Below are 18,027 nucleotides of genomic sequence, written 5' to 3'. Positions count from 1 at the left end.
ATTATTTATTGTTGATCTGTTCAGTTCAGTGTGACTGTGTCAGTCAGTTCATGAAGACGAAGAAGAACCTATTCTAGTAATTCTAGATCTGAGATCTAGATCTATCTCAATCTAACTATTAAGTCAGTAAAGACGAGTGGTGACTAATCAAGTTCTCTCAGGCCTTTAGTATTATAGATGATCTAATAATAGTCTACATCAGATTTGACTCACTCTCCGAATTCACCACAAGTGAAACTGCAGAATAACAGCTGAGAAAACGTCCGGTGAGTAGTGACTAAGAACTAAGATATTTAAGGTTGCCATAAAATATTGAATGACTAGATCTACACATTTTTAAAGAAATATAAACGATTTCGGCATAAACATAGTTAAAATGCTTAGAAAACACTGTTAAGCAGCTTCTAGAGATAGATTCTACAGCGACATGAAAAATCAATGCAATACTTACAATTGTTTATCATCAGCCATTTTGAATCTCTTCGGAGTTGACATTTTGTTACAAGCGATTTGATTGGCTTGTAAGAAAAACGCATGTAAAATTTGAATTGATAAAATGATTGATCTTGAAAAAAAAAAACTATAACAATGTTGAGTGAACATAAAGATCTGGATCTAGATCTATATTCAAGATCTGATCTTTAATCATTCAATACGTAAACGTATTTAATAGTTTTGCGATAAACCATTTTTAATAATCATAATCATTTTTTTCATCACTGCCAACTTCTTTCAAAGTGTCTAGACAAGGAATAAGAAATAATAGACAATAATAATTTATAATAGACATCGATCTATTAATTTCTGATTGGAGAAGTTTTTAACAGATTTAATGTTAAACATAGCGATATAAATATGGTCAGCCTTAATTAAAAGATAAAGCAAATTACTAGACTACTAAGAGTGGGAGGAAAGAGTATGCCTACATCATTAATTAAACTCAAACAATGCGGTAAAGATGTTTATAAATTAAAACTACATTGTAGGCCTATCTATTTCTATCATAGTAGACTTAGTAGGCCTAACGTTTACACAACGGGAAAGGGGGGGGGGGGGAATAGTACCAGAGCATTTTGCACCAATGATCTCCATTCTTACAAATGTAAACTCGACCCGGTGAAAGGTCAAATTGTGTCTGTCGCAAACAACGTGGAAAAAATATAAACGTGAGACATTCTATTTCAAAATCAAAAACAGATATTAGTTTTATTCCCAAATAATTAAGGACATCTTTCCATTTATTATTTCTGCTTAGCTTTTCTTAGGCCCAGGAAAAGAATTGCCATATTAATTTAATATTCCAAAGATAACTTGAGTTTAGAGCTCAGACTTGTTGTAGTCTACAGCGGTTGTTAAAAATTTGACTGTGTAAGGAAACGCCCCCAAAAATTTGTAGTATAAGCCTTATCTTATAATTTATAATAAGGTCTAGTAATTAATGGCCTAAGGCCTAAAGCAACAACAAAAAAATTAAATTGAAATGCTAAGGTACAGTAATTATAATTATAGATATAGATCTATATACTATATAGTATATAGCCCTAAATACTAAATTAACAACTTCTCTACTTTTTTCTTCTTATTGTAGGTTTTGCTTTTTTTTTTTTTTTAAGCCATAGCCATGATAAGCCCACTTTATTATTCACTGGAATGATTTTTTTAATTACTTTACTAGATCTCTACATCTCTACTTACTCTAGTTAACTCTAGGCCTACGCCTGGCCTAAACTAATTATTTAATTAAATTAATAATTATGCCCTAATTATAATTAGTAGGCCCTAGGCCTAAAGTTAAAATTAGTAATTAGTGAAATTTCCAAATTACTCATAATGACTCATTAATAAATTATAATGTGTAGGGCCTAGGGGGCCTATATAATAATATTTACTAGTACACATTAGGCCCATTAGGCCTACCAATTTCCTAATTAATTAAGTTAATTCATGAATTTAATTATGTTGTTAATCAATTCTGAATTTCTTGTTTATTAATTAATAATTAATTTAATATGTATAGTATAATAGGGCAGTATTGGTCTAATAATATTAGTAGTTTATTATTATTTATTAATTAAATATAGCACTTGAAACATACTTTCTGGGGATGGGGCCACATACATTTTCACTGGTTAAATTAGTATATATTTTCTATTTAAATAAAAAATTCTATTTTATTCAGGAAAGGGGGGGGGGGGGAATGAATGGACAGACATAGGTGAATGTGCTTTTGGAGGGTGTGAAAGGGGCCCAAAGAGATACCAGAAAGACAATGATTATGAAAGAGCAAATTAATAACTACTAACTTTAGTCATGGAAAATAAAGGTGGCCTGGAATTGTGTTGACGACGCAATCAATAACTTCAACTGTAGTAAAAAAAAAACAGTTAAAATCTACTTCATCTCTTCATTTCTGTGTTCTTCACTTCTGTGTTTTACAACATATTACATAATGCATTGTTTACTAATAACAGGTGAAAGGCGATCACAGTGGTTGAAAAAAAAAGGACAGAGTCTTTCAGAGCATCACTCTTCCACACCAACGCTAGATGCTCTAGTAGCAGGGATCACTATGGCATCATATGAAAGATTTGACAAAAACGGAGTGGGGAAATCATCAGGGGAGACAAATAACAGGTTATCAATGAAGGGAGACGATAAAGGAGATGGAGGAGTTAGGGACAGTCAGATTGAAATCGAAACTGAGGGCAAAGTCACCATTTTTGGTGTTGAAAATAAAGAATATGTATCTGACCCTGCTGGTGATCCTTATGCTCCTAAAACTAATATAGAGTAAGTAAACAACAATGCATTAGCTTATCAGTGATGCTAAAATATGTATAGTTCAATTTACTTTACTTTAAAACATCGTGATTTGCAGTTCAAATACCTCTTGTGATTCTTAGCAATAAGAAAATCTTCTACAATTGTGTGTATAATTTTATTGTCAAAAACATTATAAATATTTGTATTGTCTTATTATAACAAAGTATAGTTTTATTCAGAAATAAAGTGAACTGTAGGCCTACTTATGCATGGTGGTAACAGGCATAAACTAATTTATTTTTACATGTACTTTTCAGGAAAGTCCAAATGCAAGTTCAGCGGATAGTTGATAATTTTTTCTTCCGAGCATTTACTGTGATCGTGATCCTCCTTGATTTCACCTTAGTTATTGTAGATCTGTCTTTGTACGACTGTGCTAACAATGATCAGCCCCTTGAAATTATTTCACACATCATCCTGATTTACTTTCTCATTGAAATTTGTGCTAGAATATTTGTGCAAGGGTAAGATTGATTTTTGTAATACCTTATATTTTTTTATAATGAGCTCAATTACAGGATTAATATTAGTCTGCATGTGTGCATTCTATATAATTATAATAAAGAATATACTCTATTTAAAAAAACATATTAGTATCATAAGATTATTAGGGTTACTTGTAGGTTAATGACTTATTTTTCACTGATATAATTTTAATTATTTAAAAATGTTTTACTAAAATAATCTAGTTTGTTACAAGAATTTTTTTGTTTTTGAATAGCTTTTATACAACTATGTATTTCTAATTTCCAGGCGCAGGTTTTTCTACAACTTTTTGGATATTTTAGATTTTGGGGTGGTTCTTGTCTCCTTCATTGTGGATGTTGTCTTCTTAGCAATATCATCTTCAGATTGCTCTGAATCTGGAAGAATGGCACAGTATGTAACAATTTTGTTTCAGTTTGTTAAACAATTTATATAAGAAAAAAAACAACACAACAAACATAAATAAAAAGGAATTATTAGAAACTTCATAAATGAAACAATACTTTTAAATACTTTATTAGTGTAATAATTGTTTAAAACCAGTCTTAAAAAGTGTCATTTTAAAAATATTGTGGGTGTCAACATAATAGAGCTACAGGGAGTGCACCCAGCTCTGATGGGTAACTAAGTCATGTCAGGGAAAGTAAGGGAAGCTGGGCTTAGTGCTGAACACACTATTCCAGAAACAGGTTAACTCTACTTCACTTATCCCATGGACCACCAGGCTTGAAATGGCAACTTCAATTTTACACAGAGAGTAGTCTTCTATATCTGATACATGTTCAAATTTCAGGAACAAATCTGAAACAAATGAAGTTAGAACATTTCTCTTGATTTATTTCTTCCAGGCTTGTGGTCATTGGCAGAGTTGTGCGGGCCATCAGGGTTGTACGTATTGTTTACATTATGATAGTCCAGCACAGGCAGGTTGCCAGGGCAACAAGGCAAATGGTGTCGCAGAACAAAAGACGCTACCAAAAAGATGGCTTTGACCTTGACCTCTGCTACATTACAGGTTTATTGAAAAATACATGTTCAAAGATCATATAAAGTAGCTGTTTTTAAGAGTCAGCATAGTTGGTCACTAGAGCTTATGGTTGCTAAACCAAAAAGTCCCAGGTTCAAACCCCTCTGTTCAAACCCTCGGGCAGATGATGCTTGTTAGCTGGGGACAGCAACCCTCTAGGAGCAACTCCAAAATCAAACAACTGCTGCCTTGTAGTTGTTTCTTGTAATGACCAATTTCTTTTTGGAAGCATATCCAAAAAGAAAAGCAGGCTGAAGTTGTAGTCAATAGCCTATAAGGCGCATAAAAGGTTGGAGGAAATCAGGTCCAAAATTATAATTAAAAACAAAGAAGAAACCATTTGTACCAACATTTTACAATATTTGAATGGGTTAATTTAAATTTGTTAATAATAGTGCTGTAAATGTAACATTTTTTAAACAACTGTAAACTTATGTATAATAATTTTTATTCTACAGAAAGGGTAATTGCTATGTCATTCCCATCTAAGGGCATGATGGCGCTCTATCGTAATCCTGTTGCTGTGAGTGATGGTCTAGTTTTTTACATAAATCTATCATTAGTTTTATAATTGTTTACATTATAAACAATCTCAGTTTTGGATTAGTTGAGCTACAGTATTAACAGTTGTTTTTTTTTTGTTTCCACAGGAAGTTGCTCGGTTCTTTAATACTAAACACAAAGAGCATTACAGAATTTATAATTTATGTAGTAAGTAGGAAATATTTCTTGATGATTATTTAAACTGCAATATTTCTTTAACTGAAAATGTAGTTTTATATTTCTACCACTTTGTATATTAATATCACAAGAACTTTCTTCTTTTGCTAGTTAAAGGCTTCATTATTTTAGTATGCAACTAAATTGTGGGGCTCCACTAAGGGAATAGTGAATAGTGACACATTTTTTTTATGCTGTACCATGTTGAGTGCCTTTCAACCAACATTTTGTTAATCTAGTGATCACTTGGCTACCCCATTGCCTTCTGAACTGAGCGTTATATGTATGCTAATTTTTTTTTAATACTCTCCCATTTGAACAAGTGTTAATTGTTTTTATTTTTCTGTTAGGTGAGCGTGATTATGATGAGAATCTGTTTTTCAATAATGTTGAAAGAATTTATATTGATGACCACAATGTGCCTAAGCTGAGGTGAGCTGTTTTTTAATTACTTTGGGTACCTTTTTTTTAAATTTATATTCTCCTCTTTAAAAGATTAAATTTGATTATTGTTTCAAAATAATGTTTGATATTACTTTTTAATGTCATACAAGGCACTTCTTTCTTTTAGAAATATGCTTAAGGGCATGGGCGGGTGATGAGTACCAACTTTCTTATTTCCGAGTCTAAAGATGTAATACTTGGCTAATAGTTATAACTCAAAGAGTTAAGCATAAAAATATTTTTTTTAATTTTTTAAATCTTGCGTTGCCATGGTGACGGCGGCCATATTGGATTTTATTGACGATTTTTAAATGGAAATAACTCAAAAATGGTTTGTACAAATTTCATGAAAACTTAATATAGTCTGCAGACACATGTGTTTAAGACTTCTGATAGATTACATTTTCAAAAAAGAAAATGGTTTTTTTTTTACTTTTTTTTTTCAAACATCACTGTAAAAATTTCATTATTTCGTCCAATTTTTTCACTATTTCAACAACAAAAATTTTTTTTTTACAAAAATTCCAAAAGTGTTCTATCAGTTTTATTTGAACATATATAAAGAGTAACTGGAGCAAATTTAGTTCAGTTCTGATAATTATTAACAAAGTTATTTCAACAATTGTACAAAAAAACATCAAACTGAGAAAAACGCAAAAAACGAACAAAAAGTTGCAAAAAATAAAAATTTATCGCTGTATGTCACTAAAATCGACCACATTTATAGCCTGAAGTTTGGTGCTGCTGAATATATTCCTTCTGAGCTTGTTCGGCTGTTAGTTTTATTTTTTTCTGGCGCTCTTTGTTTTACCTAGAGTTGTAGTAAAGCTGTTGTCATGGCGTCTTTTTTCGCGTCCTTCACTGAGTCTTCGACTATGGTTTCCTTCTTTTGACAGCAATGCCATAGCATGCCTGGGCCCAAAATTGAATTATGCTATCGCAGAAACAGAAGTATATTTTGCATGGTCTCATGTCTAAAGCCAATTATGATAAGACGATGTCTTTGTTTATTGTGAAAGGCCTTGTTCTGGATTCTTTTGCAGTTGTATACTTACGGTTTACAACATTTTTATTACTGCCACACCATGCTTGAAGCAAACCCTTTACACTTTTTTCATCAATAGTAGCCACTACATCACATGTATTGATAACATCAAGAAGCAAATCACAGTCGACAATAATTCTGCATGGCTGTGGTTTACAATTAGTACTACCAGTACGAGATGTAACAGTGCTTTCTTCTGTCTGTAAAAACTGTGTCTTACATTGCCGCAGTTTCTTAGTAAATGTGCATATTACATCTGCACCAGTGCTTGTCTGAATAGTGCTAGATTGAGTGGAGGTAGCTGCAATCAGTTGCATTCGGACGTGCCCTAGCTTTAGTAAATTAGTTAGATGTGTGTAGTGTATCTATTTTTAGCGAGTGTTTTGTTCTACGCATTATCGAAAGAGAAACAAATTAAATCGCCTCACTGCTTATGATAATTCACACAAACTAATCTAAACTGTTAATAGTATATTTAATTGAAATAATTATATGTTAAAATAATGTAAGTATTTTACAGAAGCTTAGAGAAACAAAACTAGATCAAACTTAGCAACGCGCTGAAACTAAGGGAATGTTTACTTACGAAGCGAAACGACCAATCGCTAACTAGCTTCCGCCGCCGTATGCCAATGAAAAAATTGAGGTCAAAAATTTGCATACCGGAAAAACCCGACTGAGTAAAATAAACAACTTTATGACGTAGAAAAATAATCACATTAAAATAGGTATTTTGATTGGTCATTTAATTTTAGAACAAATAAAGAAAGGAGGTCACGGCCTTTCCATTGATATGAAACACATTAGGTTTCCGCGAAGCCTAATAGTACTTTTCTAGGTCGAAAAATTGCTATTTTTACTAAAAAATTAAACAAAAGACCCTGTACACACTACATTGAACCCGGTTTTTCATAATTAAATACTAATTTTAGGGTCATAACAATGTCATTTTTAGATTCAACGATGGTTATTCTGTATAGATCAAGTAAAAGTGGGAAATCGATGATTTAGTGGATTTATGACGAAAAGTACACCCGCCCATGCCCTTAAGTTAAAAAAAAAATATTTGGTTGTACTTTTTAATGACATGCAATGAAAGAATTGTTATAATTAGCTGCTAATGCTAAAAAATTCAGAGATATGTTAGAATTCCTAATAGTAAATTAAAATTTTCTTCTGAGAAATGTTATTCTTGGCATTAAATTTAACTAGGCCTATATGGTAAGATCATATTTTTTTTTCAAAGAAATATAAAATTTTGCTAACTTTTTTTCTAAAAATGGTTACATTTCCTATTATTAAATTATATTTTTTTCAGATAATTAGATTTCCTGACATTAAATTTAGCTTTGTTTTCTTAAAACCATTACATTTTTCTCATTTTATAACCAAATTTAAATTATTTCCAGATAAATGTTAGATTTCCTTACATTAAATTTAACTTTTTTTTTCTTAAAACTAGATCTATAACATTTCTGTCATTTCATAAGATAAAATTTAAATTATTTCCAGAGAAATGTTAGATTTCACTGCCAATGCAAGAGAGTGGATGGCTGCTGACAAGCAAAATGTGATTGCTATTCATTGTAAGGGAGGCAAAGGTCGTACAGGCACTATTATCTGTACATGGCTAATTGACTGTGGACTGCTGGAAAGTGCACAGGTAAGATTAACATGGGAATCATGAAAAAAATGTATGATTTCTAAAAAATAATTTTAAAGAGCACCAACCATTTAAATAAGCGTAGCTATTGTGACTTTTTTACTTTCTCGTATATACGTAGTATAGAGAAAGTATTGTAATCGTGCAAAAAAAAAAAATCGAGATTTTTACAAATCTCGACGTTTTACACCTCACTGATACGGAAAAACATAATTTTGCAATCTTGTCCGTATGTCTGTGTGTGTCTGTGTGTCCGTGTGTAAACACGATAACTTGAGTACCGTTACAGCTAGGCTGGTGAAATTTCATATATAAGTATTTTATCAAAATCGTAGATCCGTATCAACTTTTGAGCGAATTCCGATAACCGGAAGTGGTACTTTTTCTACTTTGAATTTTTCAAAAGCCTATAACTTGAGTACTATTTCAGATAGATAAATGAAATTTGATATGTACGTAAAAGAGCTAATTCTCTACCTTCTGTCAAATTTTGAGTAATTTCCGTTGACCGGAAGTACTTATTTACGCTATTTCCGATTTCTCAAAAAACGCATGTAAATTTATAAAGTACTAATAATATTGCGCACTATTATGCGCTTTTTTATTTAGCGTTCACTTGGTGTGCATTTCTTTTTTCTATGAGATTATATTCTATTTTAAGAAATGTGAGTATTTAAAATGGATTAAAAATCATGTCTAGAAGTCTATATCCCGAGTTGCCATCCCCTGTAGTGTTATATTAGAATATTCGAGAAAGTTTAGGGGAGATCACTCCCGGTTTATTTACAATAGCTTTTCTCAATTGCAAACGGTATAGATCTATGTAGTTCTGATGGCTACTAGCATGTTAATGGCTACTAGCATATCTGGAAAGTTATGGACTTAATAACATTTTTTAATAAACTACTTAATAAACAAATAAAATAAATTATAGTTTTCTATGAGTTGGGTTCGAGTCTATATGACGACACAGAGTCCACCCAGCTCTGATGGGAAAGTAAAGGCGGATGGGAAAAGTATACTGACCACACTATCTCGTTAGAGGTCATTGTTACAGGTGTACTATACTTAACCTGACCTTAAGGTTTGAAAAGGGTACTTAACTCACTTTATTTAGAATTTGCATTGTTTTCACAGGAAAGTCTGGAGTATTTTGGTGATAGAAGAACTGACCTAAGCAAGGGAAGTACCTTCCAAGGTGTAGAAACACCTAGCCAGGTAAGTTAAACCTAATCTATTTTTGTTTTAGGGTCAAAATTTATATTTACATTTACATTATTTTCTTGTGTTTTAAAGTTAACCCTTATACTTTTAACAAGAAAAAAAATCAACACAGTTTTATTCCAGGTAAAAAAGTGGTTACTTGTTTTGTAGCCATTTCAAATTGATAATTTTTCTATAGGTAAAACCCTGAGGATTTTAATCTATTAGCCTTGACTACAAGCTTAATTATTGTTACAAATAATTTTATAAATAGTATTAAAGTAGAGTTTTTCTTTTGACCTAGTGATCCATTGAGCAGATGTAGTAGAGTTCATATGTTTCTTGACTTTGGCTTATTAAGGGATGGTGTGGTCAGCACTATCCCCAGTGACTTTACTTTCACCAAAGTAAGTCAGGTACCCATCAGAGCTGGGCAACTCAGGGACATCTTACAGTCACAAATCCGAACTTGAAACCTTTGTGCTTGCAACCAAACTCTCTAACATTCGACCATATTATAATTATTGTTAGTAAATGATTTCTAATTATTGTAATTATTTATCATTTACCAATCAGAGCCGATATGTGGAATATTATGAAAAACTGAAAAACGAATACAACCGACAACTACCCCCTAAAAAAGTTTTGAAGTTGAATTCAATTAAGATTACAGGAATAAATTGTAAGTAGAGGATGGAAGTTTTTTTTTTCAACAAAAATTTTGTAACTCAAGCTTGGTTTTGATGCTGCACCTGCATTTGTTGCTGGAAAGTCACCTTATCTCAAAACCATAGGTCACCCACAACTGAACCACCCCACCTTCCTTCCCACACCCATATATAAACCAGGTGTCGTGTGCCAGAGACAGGAGCTAGACACAAATAACAGATGAAGCAGAGTTATTCTGTTTTAATGACCTCGGCATACAAGTATTATAAAGTAAAAAATAATTTGACCAATATGTAGACCTACCCTTCTGATGTATTCTAACATTTTCATTCACTGCAGCCGTTGGTAATGGTGATGGCAGTGACCTATTCATGGAACTGCGCCAGGATGGATTGTTAATTTTTGAATGCAATTTAGGCACTCAATCAAACTGTGAGGTAAAAATACTTTTTTCTCTGTCCTGTTTACTAGCATCTTTATGTCTGATCTTAATTATAAAAGTAATCAAGTAAAGTTTTTGTAAATGGTTGTGTCATTTGCTAGTGAGAGCCAACAGTGTTTCTATGGAAATAATTTGAAAACAAAGCTCTCTCATCAAAGTAGATGTTTATGCAAGTACTAGCTGCATACCCGTGCTCCGCCATTTTATCATTTGAATCATTCTATTCCTTCAGTGCACTGCGCTGTGCATATGCCCGTGCTTCGCCACAGTGTGGATATGGATATTACCTCAGAGTTTACAGCGCTGCGCGCAGATGGGGCTCTCCGCTTAGGGGTGGATATTTTTTTAGTGCAGCTCAAAATTTACCGCGTTGCGCGCGGGTGCGAGTCCCCGCATTGGGGCGAATATTCAGTTTTTACCGTGCTGCGCGCATATGGGGGTCCCCACATTAGGGCGGATATTCCTTCAGCGCACTGTGCTGCGCGCAGGTGTCTGTAGAACTTTGGTGCGAACATGGAATTCACGAAAATGAAGCTATGGTAAAAAGAAATTGAGTGCCGACGCTCTCACGAATGTCCGTCCAGATATCTCTCCTCCCCGAACTCGGTCGTCATCTAGACCGCCGCCAAACTACACGTTTACCTGGGTGTCCGCGCCTATAGCGATGACGGACTGACACACTACCTCGCGGCTTATATTATAGATAAGTCACTGATGAGAAGTTGTCAAAAAACATGTTTTTACAGATGCTTGCATTAACATAAATATTGGAAAACATATATTAACTAGACAAACTAAAATATATCTATCAAAAAGTTAATGATAGATTTTGTAAAAATTTCTTACTATGATTTTTTTATATAATGTACCCAAAAATTACTACTTTTATAAAGTCTGTAGTAGATTTAGTAAAAGTAGAATTCTTTTATTAAATGAATTATATTTTTAACTTGATATGTTTTTGATAGGTGTTGAAGTATACAGATAGTGACAGCATTGTCACCAACTTGAAAAACTGCCCCAACATCAATGGTGATATCAAGATCATGTTTAAGACTAACAGCGTAAGTTTGTATATTTTTTATGTAAGCTTAGGATCGTCATGTGTATAGAAGAAATTATTGTTGGTTAAGACTAATAGCGAAAGTTTGTATATTTTTATGTAAACTTAAAATTTTTATATGTATAGAAGAAATTATTGTTGGTTAAGACTAATAGCGTAAGTTTGTATATTTTTGTATAAAATTAGAGTTGTTACATTTATAAGAAACAATTTTTGTTGGGCTCTGTGATTGTCATCATAATACTTAATAAAAGCTAATTAATCATACTGCAATAAAATGGTAATACACTACTGTTGTAATTTACACTAATTTGAAATTTTAATTTTAACATTTCACTTGTGATCATATCTTAATAAAGTTTTTTACAAACAAAGCCACAAGTTGTAAAAAAAAAAAGTTAGATGGTATTTACATTCAATGTTAACTCTAAAACTACTCTAACTTGAACTGTTCTAAAATGTTTAACCTAAGGTTTTTTTTAAAACAGAAAAAGATACCCATAGGTTATGACAAGTGTCCATTCTACTTTTGGTTCTACACCTCATTCATAGAAGATAACCGGTATGTATACAAATATATAACTGGTGGAGTGGTAAGCACAGATATATAACTGGTGCAGTGGTAAGCACAAATATATAACTGGTGCATTGGTAAACACAAATATATAACTGGTTTAGTGGTAAGCACAAATATATAATTATATATATAAATATATAATATATATTGTAATTTTTGTTCTACAAGATGCACCTTGCTATAAAACTCATCAGTAGTTTTAAGGAGGAAAATTTTTTAAAACATAAATATAATACATTAGCTCTATACCTTACAGTAGATTTTTACACATTCTTTGGAGGTATATGTTTGAAAAAAGTGGTATACAAATTCATATCTAAAACTATTTTTGTTTTAAATTATAAAAAGCTATAATATTGTACTAGACTTTGTAATACACTGAATTTAAGCAGTTGAAACGCCAAATTTTTTTCTTCAAAATATTACATCTTTCTCACATTTAACTCATATTCCATTATTTCTACATTTTCTTTGTATAATTTCTGTTTATTTTCTGTCCCAGTGTCATTATTTTAACATTAAATTATTTTTTTAGATTGTACATTCCAAGGGATGAACTGGACAATCCACATAAGAGTAAAACTCATAATGTTTTCCGTGAAAACTTTGGAGTGGAGCTGAATTTTGAAAATGCTGAAGAATGAAGCAGTTTGATATCTAGTTAAGCAAATCTAAACCACTGTCATTTCTTTTCAAATCTTTTAAAGTCTTGTCATTTATACCATCGCACAATTACTTTGTAAAGAACAGACAGCACATTTTTCAGCCTCTTTGAGAGCTGAATTTTGAAAATGCTGAAGAAAGAAGCAGTTTGATATCTAGTAAAGCAATTCTAAACCACTGTCATTTTTTTCAAAGCTTTTAAAGTCATGTCATTTATACCATCGCACAATTACTTTCTAAAGAACAGACAGCACATTTTTCAGCCTCTTTGGTATTAATTTGAATTATACATGTTTTCTTTAATTTGTGTAATTTTATTTTTGATGAAAACTTACAATTTGTAATTTTCCTTTTTTTTTTACTATAATTTTTTTGTGTTTTTAATTTTATACAGTGTGTGCTTTGGCCAGTAATTCTGTACATAATAATAGGAAAATGGAACAAATATACTAGTCTTCATTAAATGAATATTCATATTTAATGCACTGTTGTTTGTATATCCTGAAATCATTCAGTGTTTAGAAAATATTTTTGAAGAAAGATCAACATTAATGTTTTGAAACTTTTCATGAGGATGGACAATAATGCTTAGAAAGTATTATTACAGAAAGATGAACATTATTAAATTTTAGGAAATTTTTTTAAGAAGTTGGACATTGGCACTTACAAAGTAATTTTGAAGAAAAATGGACAATCATGTCATTATTCTACAATTTTTTTTCTAATAATAATAATCATACAGTTTTCATAAGTCCCACTATGAAATTTAGCTTTTTACTGTAAATATTCAATAGAAGAGCTCAATTTTTTCTCTAACCATAAGTCCTATAAAATAGTCCCCCTGTCCATTAAGTCAGTCACATGCGTTATCTTTTCTTAAAAATGAGTCACGTTAAATCTACCAGGTCTTAAAAAGGTTTTTACAGTTAGTTAGTCCCATAATATTTCCTATATAATTCATGACTAAATGAAATGTTTGCTATGCAAATCATTTTGTGTTCAATTAAGCCACATACAGCTGAATCAAATAAAAAACAAAGATTAAACAGAAGTAAAAGTAGTAGCTGAACTTGCAATAATTTAACTCTTGCAGTAGGCCATCAATTCTATTGTGTGTAAAATTTTATATAAGTTCTGAACAATTTTCTGTATTTAAAAATAAAAGTATTAAATGTATTTTAAACTTAAGAATGCTTTCAAAACTGGTCAGATACACTCTCGTTATACTGTATTCAATGTGTGCAATAGTTTTTTGTAATCAGTAATATCCGGTTTTACAAAATTTGTTTTTTATATTTTTAAAAAATGTAAACATTATTTTTACAGAATGCTTGTATTTATGTTTTTTTTTCCACTTAATAATCTTCTGAGCATTCCTGTATATCAGTATCAGGTAAATGAAATAGTTTAACATTGTGATAAAAATTATCAAACTTGTTTTGTGATATTTTTGAAGAGTATTTAAATCTGAAAGATTGCTTTTTCCTTTCATTTGGTATAACGTGTAGTTAAAAGTTAAACAAGATTTTAAAAAAAAAGTATTTAAATTTAATTTGAAAGCAGGTTTTGGTTTATTATATGCCAGTTTTTACAATAATGAAAACAAGTAATGCAATAATTCCAATGTTATTTTTTCTTCAAACTGCACTCAATGTGGTCACTTTTAAATCCTTGTCACAATGCAGGTTGTTTTGAGTCTTGAAGGAAAGTTGCAAGTGTTGCCAAATAAGTGACATGAAACTTTTCAAAGGCTGTCAAAGAGCTTTAATAACATCACAGATTGTCTTGATAATTTGTGGCAGTAATAGTTTCTCAGAAAAAAATTTCACAAAATTTTAAAAACATTTTATCTGATCCCTGCAAAATGATTAAATGTGCATGCTGTTTTCTGATTTAATAATTTGTTTTGTAATATATATAACTTATTCAACAGATGATACTATGCACAATTACATATTATTAATGACGTTTGTAATATCATAATTTACCATCATTTTTCTCAATTGTGTATATAACTTGTGTATTTTTCCCCATTGTGATTGTGTTTCAAATACACTAATATATTTTTTATTACATCACAAAATATTCTGGTCCAAAATTTCCCCATTTTATTGTTTGTGTTGAAAGCATTTAAGAATAATAATACTCTATAAGCATGTTCAATTAATTTTTTTGGTTGCAATATTTGTTTTCTTTTTTTAAAGTTAAGCTCTTCATAAGCTAGATAATGGTTGTTTAATAATTTTACTTTTTAAAACAACATTTTTTTGTTTTAAAACTTTCGACCTAATGTTAAATGCACATTTTACACCCCTGATACTTATTTTCTCTGAGAAGTTTAAATTCACCTTAAACTTTACAGTTTTGTTTATGGATTGGGTTAACACATTAAGATTACTTTTTTTTATTGAGGTTTCAGATAAAGATTATACATGCCTGCAATGTTTCTTTTAAAATGTGGTTTTAAAGAATGATTTTTTTTTACATGATTTTTTTTTAAAAAATGGTTTCCTTTTGCTTTTTTAAGTATATTTTATGTGGTTGATTTATAATATAATTATTGCCTGGTTGAGAGAATAAAGTACGGTGAAAATAACCCTTCTGCTCCCGTAGTTGGTTACAACATTCACAATTGTGGAGATACCTCTGTTTTACTTTTTGTATGTTGTATTTACTTCAACATAACTCACATAAGACTGACATCAATAACTGCAACAGTAATAATAAGAATGACAGTTTATCACAGTAACAATAGTATAACTGATTCATGTTTTAAAAATAATTGTTTTTTTTGGGACCTTTTACTACCATTTTGAATGCCATGGGACATTTAATACCTTTAACATAATATGTGCAAAAATGATATAATTGTTACAGTAATAATTAGAATGATAATTTATAAATGTGATAATAGTATAACTGATACATGTTTTAGAAGTGATTGTTATTTGGGAGCTTTTACTACGATTTTGATTGCCATGGGATAACTGAGCAAATTAATATTGTAGTATAGATGTTGAGCTTAAATTATCAGAGAAATTGAACTTTGGATGTAATTTTAGTCTTAAATGAAATAATGTATTATCTGACAGCTGTTTCTGAGAGGTTACTTAGTACTGAAAGGGTTAAAGAAATGTATTTATTCCAGACTTCTACCATAAGTTTAATTTTTCACCTAAACACTATCCTTGCGGCACCTAGAGTTATCCCTCATGTCTTGCTGAATGTTTCTAAATTGTGTTGAATTAAATCCTTGAGCTGCATTCTGATTGGTCAATAATAAGCATTTTTCTTTTTTTTTTTTTAAAGAAACTATTCTCTGCTTTCTATTTTCAATTTTACAGTCAAAGTTTTATTACAAAATATAAATAAGTTATAGTAGAGGTTGATTATTTTGTTGGTATACACAGAAAGGTATTTTTTTTAATACTTGATTGCTAATTGTAAACTAATTTTAAAAAGATAAATATTTGAATATAATTAATACCTCACAGTAATGTGATGAAATACATTCTTTTCATGCTGTTCTTTTAATGAGGCCTAAAAACCTTTTTTTTTTTTTTTTTTTTTTTTTTTTCTCAAAAAGAAGCTAATGTAGAAAGTTTATAGTTCATTTTATATATCACCTTTTGAACATCTTTTTTTAATTATATCAATTTTAAATAAAAATTTAAAAATGTGTCAAAAACAGAATATTTTAAAGTAATAATTCTGTACACATATTCTTTGGATTATAAAAAAAAAACAGAAACATGATTTAAAAAAAACAACCAAATGATTCTGGAGACCAAACAAATCAAAACAAAAAAAACAAGAAAAACAACTCTTGGATGTTGTTCACACAATTTATTTGCTACCCTCCCTTCATTTGTCTTCCCACGTTTTAATTCAACTGTGTATGGTATTCATTTTGTGGAATATTTTGATGTAAATAAATATTTATTTCGCCTTTACTTTGTAATTTTTTTTGTCTAAATAATACATTTTGGGAAAAACAATAACATAGAATAAAATAGTTACGGAGAATATAGATCAAATTTTTTGAATGAAGTAATTATACAATAATTCTAATTAGCTAATTTAAAAAAGTTAAAGTACCCTTTCGAACCTGATAGTCATGGTGCACGTGAAGTAGGGTGCACCTGTTACTGTGACCCCGGCATATGAAGGGAAAGTGTGCCCATCACTATACTCAGTCGCCGAGTCAGGTACCCATCTGAGCTGGGTGGACTCAAGGACTCTAACGGGCTCGAGACCCGGATTCGAACTCGGGACTTTGGGGTGGCGTACACTTTGCTATTCGACCACGCCGCCCTCAATTTGCTAAATTGAGTTATAAATACTTAGACCTTTTCTCCTTAGGTCTTTTAAATTTCAAAGGCGTTACAAGGGGGTGTAGATTGCACTGGATGGCAGTACCAAGTGGGCCAAAGTTTACTTTACATTCGCACGCGATGCCATGTTAGCAGTAGCCTTTGACTTCTTTTATAACCGCCACGTGGGGAAGGGGGGGGGAGGCGTTAGAGAGGGTGGGCAGCTTTATCTATGTAAGCCCTACAGCCCTTGCTGACTTTTTTCTCCCAGGGGGGGGGGGGGGGACTTGGAATTGGAGGGGGGGGGGCGGACTAAAAAATAATTTCCAGGTGGGGGGGGGGCGGTCACTGTTAAAAATATATTCTATGTAAATTCCATTTCGCTCGCCCCCCCCCCTCCCGAAGAGATGCCTGAAAGTAACTCTGGTCGGCCGACTTTTTGTTCACCTGAGGGCTCCAGTCTGACGCCATCCTCGCGATGTGGTTCTCTGGGCGTGTCCCATCCATCCCCCATTTGCAGGCTTTAGTACCCCTGTCGATAGGCTGTTGCTTGTTTAGGGTTGGAGTAAAATCTTTAAGTCAGCAATACAACGGTTTCAATCTAAATTGGGTTGATAAACGTAACGTTGTTGCTCTCTTTTACTTAGGTTAATTTAGTATGGTAAGGATAGTTATTGTAAGAAATACTATTTGATAGCATGAGCCTGTTTTAATTTTATTTTTAGCAAGTAAAATATGAGGGAAAACACTAAAAAAAAAAATAACAAAAATTAAAATTCAAGAAAGCGTTTCCGGATGAAATAAATTTAAACCCTGGCATGAATCTGGCATTAATTGACAAAAAATAAATAATGAAACAATGGACGCGATGGATGATCAATTATAAACC

At 31.5% G+C, this 18,027-nt stretch overlaps 2 protein-coding genes across 3 annotated transcripts in view; one reads left to right on the top strand and one right to left on the bottom strand.

Annotated features, from left to right (window-relative positions):
- The window catches only part of LOC131926916 (ankyrin repeat and LEM domain-containing protein 2), a 72,030-nt gene extending 71,533 nt beyond the window's left edge, over window positions 1-497 (bottom strand). The window contains exon 1 of the mRNA XM_059282508.1: window positions 452-497. Coding sequence (XP_059138491.1) covers window positions 452-495 — 44 coding nt within the window. The 5' untranslated portion in view covers window positions 496-497. The remainder of the gene's footprint in view (window positions 1-451) is intronic.
- Window positions 498-1,107: 610 nt separating this feature from the next.
- On the top strand, window positions 1,108-16,384 carry LOC131926915 (phosphatidylinositol 3,4,5-trisphosphate 3-phosphatase TPTE2). Of its 2 annotated transcripts, none has more exons than XM_059282507.1 (15): window positions 1,108-1,166; window positions 2,472-2,790; window positions 3,081-3,287; window positions 3,577-3,702; window positions 4,158-4,324; window positions 4,795-4,859; window positions 4,987-5,047; window positions 5,407-5,488; window positions 8,058-8,208; window positions 9,346-9,426; window positions 9,988-10,093; window positions 10,420-10,517; window positions 11,491-11,586; window positions 12,074-12,147; window positions 12,698-16,384. In XM_059282507.1, exons 2-15 carry the CDS (start codon window positions 2,570-2,572, stop codon window positions 12,804-12,806), a joined length of 1,644 nt encoding a protein of 547 aa, XP_059138490.1. In that variant the 5' UTR covers window positions 1,108-1,166; window positions 2,472-2,569; the 3' UTR covers window positions 12,807-16,384. The 2 variants fall into 2 exon arrangements, with proteins under 2 accessions (XP_059138490.1, XP_059138488.1); XM_059282505.1 differs by lacking the exon at window positions 1,108-1,166 and adding an exon at window positions 1,405-1,488.
- The last annotated feature ends 1,643 nt before the right edge of the window (window positions 16,385-18,027 follow it).

This window comes from Physella acuta, unplaced genomic scaffold (assembly GCF_028476545.2).
Source record: "Physella acuta isolate Inbredline_101_S28 unplaced genomic scaffold, ASM2847654v3 ptg001350l, whole genome shotgun sequence".
Classification (NCBI taxonomy): domain Eukaryota; kingdom Metazoa; phylum Mollusca; class Gastropoda; family Physidae; genus Physella; species Physella acuta.
Note: the sequence above shows the minus strand (reverse complement) of the source record. Positions and strands in the feature narration are given on the sequence as shown.

Coding starts and splice junctions, on each gene's coding strand:
- LOC131926915 (XM_059282507.1), top strand. CDS start 2,570: ATGGCATCATATGAAAGATTTGACAAAAACGGAGTGGGGAAATCATCA. Junction 4,325..4,794: donor TGACCTCTGCTACATTACAG/GTTTATTGAAAA, acceptor TTTATTCTACAG/AAAGGGTAATTGCTATGTCA. Junction 9,427..9,987: donor GTGTAGAAACACCTAGCCAG/GTAAGTTAAACC, acceptor TTTACCAATCAG/AGCCGATATGTGGAATATTA.